At 43.0% G+C, this 7,953-nt stretch overlaps 1 protein-coding gene across 1 annotated transcript; it reads left to right on the plus strand.

Annotated features, from left to right (window-relative positions):
• Window positions 1-1,019: 1,019 nt before the first annotated feature.
• Window positions 1,020-4,216, plus strand: SPINT3 (serine peptidase inhibitor, Kunitz type, 3). Its single transcript, XM_011928929.1, has 2 exons — window positions 1,020-1,105; window positions 3,828-4,216. Exons 1-2 carry the CDS (start codon window positions 1,030-1,032, stop codon window positions 4,019-4,021), a joined length of 270 nt encoding a protein of 89 aa, XP_011784319.1. The 5' UTR covers window positions 1,020-1,029; the 3' UTR covers window positions 4,022-4,216.
• The last annotated feature ends 3,737 nt before the right edge of the window (window positions 4,217-7,953 follow it).

A 7,953-nucleotide genomic window follows, 5' to 3' on the forward strand; every position in this document is an offset into this window, starting at 1 on the left:
TTCAAAGTACTGTTTTTACTGACTGCACATTGTGTTTGCACCATCATAAAGTCAAACATTGTAAGTCAAACCTTTGTAAACTGGGGACTGCCTTTATACAACTTTTATTTCTCAATTAAAAATAAATAACAACAAATATATGATAGAATGCTTCCTGAAAAAGAATAGCTGGACCCATCACAACCTCAGATTTTAAATCTGAGGCTCACTAAATTTCAGTAAAGCATGCTGGCTTTGTCTTTCAAAAGAAATTGGATCTCTAGAGAATCAAGGAAAGGAGACAGGTGGAATGTACTGGATTCTGGGGTGTGTCTCTAGAGAGCATGACCCTCTGAACCAAACAAAGCTGGGCCCTCCTTCTGCATGGTGCTTTTGATATTTCTATTAAAATATACTGAGTCTGCTTCTCCTCCAAGTAGGTGACTGTTTCTGACTTCCAATGTGTTTGTGTGTGTTGTTCCCATAATTTCCTGGGAGCACCCAGATGGGATGGAGGCAGCATCTGATACTTTGCCTGGTGCAGTGTGGGCACTTGATGAATGTTTGTTGAATGAATGAATGATAATGAGAGCATTGAAGCAGACAGACCCGGGTCTCAGTCCTGTCTCTGAAACTTGCTGTAAATGTAACAGTAGTCAAAGTAGCATAACCTCCTCTTATCTACAAAATGGGAGTTTTAAGTGTTGTGGGATTCTTGTAGAGACTTAAGGGAAGCAATGTGTGAAAACTTTTTGCAGGGTGCCTAGAAAATAAAAGGTACTAAAAAATGGCTGCTGTCTTTTTAGTATTGTGAAAAGGGCTTCCACACTGAAGTGGTACTAAAGTAGCCTGGTTGGCCAGATCAGATAAGGCCAGGAGGAGAGAGGCGAAGCTATGCTTTGGATGAACACTCTGTTCCTGAGGCAGCCCAGCCCCATGAAAAGCCTGAGTTAAGGGTGAATGAGCTGGATGTGGGGCCAGGCTCCTCCCCTTGGTCTCTTTTCTCCCTAAAATGGCAACCCCAGGCTGAGCCACTGGCTGAGTGGCACCATGCAGCTTCAGGCCTCTCTCTCGTTTCTCCTGATTCTCACTCTCTGCCTAGAGCTTCGATCAGAACTATCACAAGGTTGGTATAAAATGTGGGATCTCAAAGAGTAGACTGGGAATCAGGCTTGGGGTGGGTAGTGGTGGGGGAGGTGGTGCAGCACCAACAGAACCCATTTCTTACCTTACTGGATTGAGAGTCAATTCAGTTCAAGTCACTTCATCAGATATATGTTGGGCACATAGTATGTGCCAGGCACTGTCCTAGGTGCTGGGGTTAAAGCAAGGCGCCTAAGACCCTGCCTTTGTGAAATTAAGATGCTAATGGGAGAGAGACATACAATACCTAATACACATGATAGATGATCAAAGTGCTATCGAAAATAAAATAAGTAAAGCAGAAAAAGGGGCCTTCAACATCTGGGGTGGGGCTGGTGGCAGGCAAGGAGAGGTTGGGAAAAGGAGATCAGATTCAGAATTTGAGAGTGAGGAACTTAGCCAAGTTGGATGCACTTGTCAGAAACGGCTCCTTCCTGGACCACTTTCTCTGTGGAAGCTTGGAATCTGCAAATGGAAGTGGGGAGATGAAGTGCAGTTATAGCTAAGATAATCTGCTGGAAATGGGGATGGTAGGCAGCAGTTTGCAAGATTTTTAAGCAGCCAGTAGGATTCCCTGTATAAAAATGCATATTAGAATACACAAAAGGGTAAGAAAGAAAGTAAAAAATTATCGAAATCTTACCTTCTGGAGATTATCACTGTCAATGTGCCAGTGAACATCCTTGCACATGCAAGCATAGTTCTCTGCATGTATGTACATGGAGCTATTAATGATAGATTCTTAGATATAAATGGAACCCTAAACCTCCCAATAACCCTATAGATGAGTGGTTCTCGATTTTGTCCCCTAGTCCAACAGCAGTAGCAGCAGCAGCATCAACTAGAAACATACTGGTTCCCAGTCCCACCTGATCAGAAACTATGGAGGTGCGTCTCTCTAACAAGCCTTCCAGATGATTCTGATGCATACTCGAGTTTGAAAACATCTACCTTAAGTAAGAAGAATGTAGTAGTTTATAGGATGAGCATACCTGGAGTCAGATGCACTGGGTTCTGGTCCTGGCTCCTCTACTTACAAACTCTGTGCCTCAGGAACATCATTTATAGCTTCTCTGAGCATCAGTTTCTTCTTCTAAAAAAAAAGGTTAACCACCTTTTCTGATGTATGTCAAATAGTCTGATGTATGTCAAATAGTCTGATGTATGTCAAGCTCTCAGTATAACTTAGCTCTTAATAGGTTCTTGTAAAGCACTTAGAACAGCTTCTGTCACACTCAAAACACACACACATGGTGTCATTATCTACTGTACATAAAAAAGAAACAAGTCAAGTGATTTTCCTTTGGTTTAATGGAATGGAAGAGCAGAGAAGCAAGATTGAGAAAATTAAGAGCAGATGGGACTCCAGCCCCTACAGAGTCACCCGTAAGGGTCTAAAAGCCGATGCTGCTGCAACTAGGATGTCTTAAGAACATGCCCCTCCACCTCCCACCTTGATTGGATAAGCTATTCTGTCTCCTTCCCATTCTCCTTCACCCTTAGCGTCAGCCTTGCAGGTAGGAGGATGAGACAGAGCCTGAACCTTTCCAAGCCCTAGGTTGCTGCCTGAAGTTCCACCATAGGTGTGATCATTCATCCGTCCATTCACTCATTTTACAACAACCAAGATGGATGGAGAACCTGCAAGCCTTTGCAGTGGAACCATGCTGGGTTTGATTATTGGTCCTACTGCTTCCTAGCCTGACATTAGGACAGGTACTTCATTTCTCTGGCCTTAGTTTCCTCACGTAATGTTGGAAGTTCTACTAGCTACCACGAAGAGTAAAATTGCCCACATAGTGACAGAAACATAAAAGGAGGACACAAAGAAACTTTTAATCCTGCTCCAGAGGAGCTCAGTGGTGGTGGTGGTGGTGGTGGTAGTGGTGGTGGTGGTGGTGGTGTTCTATTAACAAATATTTGCTAAGAACTGAGAACTAGGCCTGTGTTAGGCACTAAGGCTGCAGAAATGAGTACAATGAGGTCCCTTTTCTCAAGAGTCTTATTGGTTAAGCAATAGAATGATTAAGAGCAGCTACTATTTACTGATTTATTTTCTATTTATCAATGCTTTTCACTGGTAATCTCTAAGCCTTCAATAAACCAAAAATGTGGATATTATACCTGCATTTTTGCAATGAAGGAAATTGAATGTCAATGAGATAAGTCATTTGTCCAAGATCACATAGCTAGAAGATAATTGAGACAAGTTTGAACCCTCTGAGATTCAATCTTGCTCTCAGATTCAAAGTCTGTCCTCCTGTCATGGGTATCGATTCTAGAATTGATTATGAGACAGGAGGTAGGACCCTGAGGATCTTTATTATCAAATCCTATAAAATCAGATCTGGAAGGGCACTCAGAGATGATGAGGTTCAACTCCTTGATTTTACAAATGAAGAAATGGAGACATTAAGTTAGGTTTATACAATATCACACAGCAGCAAGTGGTTTCACTACAATCTCAATCCACTTCAATTGGGTTCTCAAGCCTGTGATTCTCACCACATCAGGCTACTCTCAGAAGTGAAAATGTCAACTTTTGTGTAAACAGATCAGACCATGGCTGGGCAGAAAGAGGTACAGAGCACAGCCATTGTGGATGACCTCACAATTGTGCCCAGGGCTGTCACAGCCCCTGGCATATGAGGCAAACAAGGGGAAGGTGATGGGTTTGGTCTCCTTCAACCACTTTCTCTCTTCAGACACTATCAAGGATCTCCTCCCAAATGTATGCTCTTTTCCTATGGAAAAGGGCCCTTGCCAAGTCTACATGATGCGATGGTTTTTCAACTTTGAAACTGGTGAATGTGAGTTATTTGCTTACGGAGGCTGCAGAGGCAACAGCAACAACTTTTCGAGGAAAGAAAAATGTGAGAAAATGTGCAAGTTCACCTGATTTTCTAACAAGAACACAGCCCTCCATGGATTCGGGATTGATCTGAGGGCCATAGAAGGTTTTTGTTGTTGTTGTTGTTGTTGTTGTTTTTTTGTGAACAAGAGATTCATTCCTCTACCCCTACATTTATTCTCCCTGATGTGCTCCTAAAAATGCTTCATCTCTGTACCCGAAATTCTATAAATGTTGCAATCAAGTTTAAAATCTCAAGGCCTCCTTTTTAAAACATACACATACTTACAAATACACTGGGGAAATTTAGAGCAGTCATTCACACCTTAGTATGAAGTACTGCTTAACCCACTGGGAGATAAAGGTTTTGAAGGAGAAAGGAGTGGATTTGGAAATTTGGGTACGATATTGGAAGGGCCTATATTGGACAAGGAGGGGATTTCTAGTCTTGTGAAATAAGAAACAAGGAAACAACAGAAACCAGGGAAGAAAGGGGAATTGGGGAGAAACTGAAGATGTTAAGGACATTTTAATTAAAAAAGAAAAAAGTAGTGGGCTGGGCATGGTGGCTCACACCTGTAATCCCAGCACTTTGAGAGGCTGAGTGAGGTGGGTGGATCACAAGGTCAAGAGATCGAGACCATCCTGGCCAACATGGTGAAACCCCATCTCTACTAAAAGTACAAGAATTAGCTGGGTGTGGTGGCTCACGCTACTACACTACATAGTCCCAGCTACTCGGGAGGCTGAGGCAGGAGAATCGCTTGAACCCAGGAGGCAGAGATTGCAGTGAGCTGAGATCATGCCATTGCACTCCAGCTTGGTGACAGAGTGAGACTCGATTAAAAAAAAAAATGAATTTTTATGAAAGCTGTTATCTACTAAGGCTAAACTACATCTTCCTGCCAAGGGTTACATGGGGAGAGGAATGAAGAGCCCTGGTTCTAGAGTTTTTTGGTTTGCCTTAAGCAACACCAATTACAACAACTTGGAGGGAGAGGAGAAAAACACAGGAATCATCTTATTCATTTATTTCAAGAGGGCCCACAGATGGGGACGGACTTCTTTAAGATCACAGGGTGGGAATGAAACAGAAGCATCCTTGGTCTCACCAAAAGGTCTCTTCCATTGCATTGTAATCCCCCTAATCCATAATTTTTCCAGACTTCCTCCAGAATGGAGGGCAGAATTGAAGAGGGAGCATTCATGGGGGCACTGTCCCTTATTTACCACTCTGATTCAGGGTCCTCCCCCAAAGTCCAAGTCAGCTGCTTCCCATTGCCCAAGGAACAATAACTCGAAGCCATTATACCAGGCCCCATGCTAAGCTCTTCATAAATAATACACATAAACCTCAGGGTAACCCTAAAAATCAGATTACTACTCAAAGCATGCTCCAGGAACAGGCAGCTTCCAGGTCACCTGAGAACTTGTTAGAAATGTGGAATCTCATGACCAGCCTTGTAACAAGATTCCTGGGTGATTTGTGGGCACACTCAAGTTTAGGAAGCAGTGGTAGATGAGGAAACAAGGATAAAACAGAGCAGTAATGTTTCCAGGGCCACACAGCTGGAAAATGGCAGAGCTGGTCATTGAGCTCTTGTCAGTACATTTATGTACTGACATAGTCCCTGGTATAATGGCTGGTATAATGGCTATGTTTCACTCCGTCATGGATCTCAGAATTTCCCCCATGGGGCTGATTTCCAGTTAAAGGTTTTATCAGAAAAATTTTAAAACACCAAGTTATGCTGCCAAGGCAACAAACACATCTCCCTTTTGTGGAGGACACCAGGAAGCAGGATTCCTGGATCATCTCTGGGAAGAGTCTGAGACAAAATCCTAAATGTCTCCCATGGCCACTGTCTTCTTTTTCCAGGTTGGAGAGCAGCAGTCACACCAACCTACTGAGGACTTCCACAAAAGAGAGATTGCCTCATTCCTAGCCCCTGGGCTCCATTCCACCCACCCCTACTCCCTCTTCCCTTCTCAACATTTCACAAGAGGGAGCATTCTCCATGGCTAACACCAATCAGATATTTTGTCTTACCAAAATGTCCTAGAAATTCCTGAATTGCTCAACACCTAAATCACTGGCTTTAAGCTCTGTCTCCTACTCATGAAACACCAGAACTATCTGGACTTGAGATTCAGAAAATGTGATCATTGTCTCTATAATTCAATTGTGTCTGCATTAACCATCCCATCTTGTCATAGAACCCTAAATTCAGGCTCGTGTACCCAATGTACAGCTGATGCCAACACTGACACACAGGTGCTTGGAAATAGAGAAAGGTTTATTTAATTTGGTCAAAGCAAGAAGGCAGGAGGGCAAGATCTCTCCGATTTACCTTAAGAAAAAGAAGCAGAGAGTTATGTGGCTACAGAGTAGGAGAGGGGGAGTTTCAGGGAACTAAGGGGAAAAGTCTGTGTTTCTTCACTCTCAGATAACACCTGAGACAACCAGACTTCTAGGAGTTAGCAGCTTGTCGCAACATCCTTGAAGACATTTATTTCTTCTTGGATACTTTTTTTGTGACCCTGAAGTTAACTCCCCCTGCTTGACAGAGAAACAGTACATCAACAGTTTATGATTACGTTGTGGGAATAAGGAATATTGGGCAAAAAGCAAGTGCAAACAAACACAAGGGCCTGATCAGAATTTTCATTATTTCAGTCACTAAAAATGCTTGGATATGAGATCTCAATGGGCCCTGTTACAAATCCCCACTGGCTTTTTCCATTCCTCACTTATGTAGGAAAAGGGGTGTCATTCTTTTCTGGCTACTTCCTGCTGAAAAGGGGCAAAGATGTGGAAACTGAAGAGCGGCATCTATCCACCTGAAGTTGAAAGCATTTCCAGGGGCCGGGCCCATATCCTGCATATTGCAATTCCATTATCTGGGTGCTGTTACCTATTATAGTTTTGGAACAGCATCTTAATCTATATTTGATGATGACATTAATGAAAACATGAGTTACAATAACGATAAGATAGATAGATGAGCCAAATGTAATGATACCAGAAAATATAGATTGGATCCCTTGTGAGATCCAAGAAAACAATCCAGAATACCAATCACCTAATCCTAGTTAATCTTCTTTTATCTGTTGCCACCATGAAGTTTGCTCTCTTACTGTATTTACATGCATTTCAACTTCAGCTGAGGTGTTAATATAAGTGAAACAGGAGGAGTTGGCCTTGTTCAGCCAGCAGGTAATCTAATGTGATCCCATTATCTAAACAACTTACAACTTTAGCTAGAGAATGCAAAGACTTGCTGTGCTGTGATGGCAGCACATTTCATTAGCTCTAATCCTTAAAGTAACAGACACATTTCTAAGCACGTGGTGATGAGCAGCCACTCCTCACCATGAGAGCAAAGTATATCTGAAGAAGTACTCTGTGTCATCAGGAATCCTGGTAAATCTGCTTCAGAGACCACCTTGTCCCCGACAGACAGAATCTCCTTCCAGAATTCCTTGGGAGACCCTGCGCAACAGTTTTAGGGAATTTGTCCAGTGTTTGGTAACACTTTCATTGTGTACCACGAAAGATGTCACTGAGTATCCTAATAAACATTGTCCATGAACTCCTCTTCTAATGCACCTACAGGCCCAGGGTTGGTTTTCCTGACTGCAGATAGAAACATATCCCTCAGGAGCAGGCCAGGTATGGTGGCTCACATCTGTAATTCCAGCACTTTGGGAGGCCAAGGTGAGTGGGTCACTTGAGGTCAGGAGTTCAAGACCAGCCTGGCCAACACAGCAAAACCATGGCTCTACTAAAAATACAAAAATTAGCTGGCTATGGTGGTGAATGCCTGTAATCCCAGCTACTCAGAAGGCTGAGGCATGAGAATTGCTTGAACCCGGGAGGGGGAGGTTGCAGTGAACTGAGAAAGTGCCACTGCACTTCAGCCTGGGTAACACAGGGAAACTCTGTCTCAAAAAGAAAGGAAAGGAAAGGAGAGGAGAGG

Source organism: Colobus angolensis, unplaced genomic scaffold, assembly GCF_000951035.1.
Source record: "Colobus angolensis palliatus isolate OR3802 unplaced genomic scaffold, Cang.pa_1.0 Scaffold8, whole genome shotgun sequence".
Classification (NCBI taxonomy): Eukaryota; Metazoa; Chordata; class Mammalia; order Primates; family Cercopithecidae; genus Colobus; species Colobus angolensis.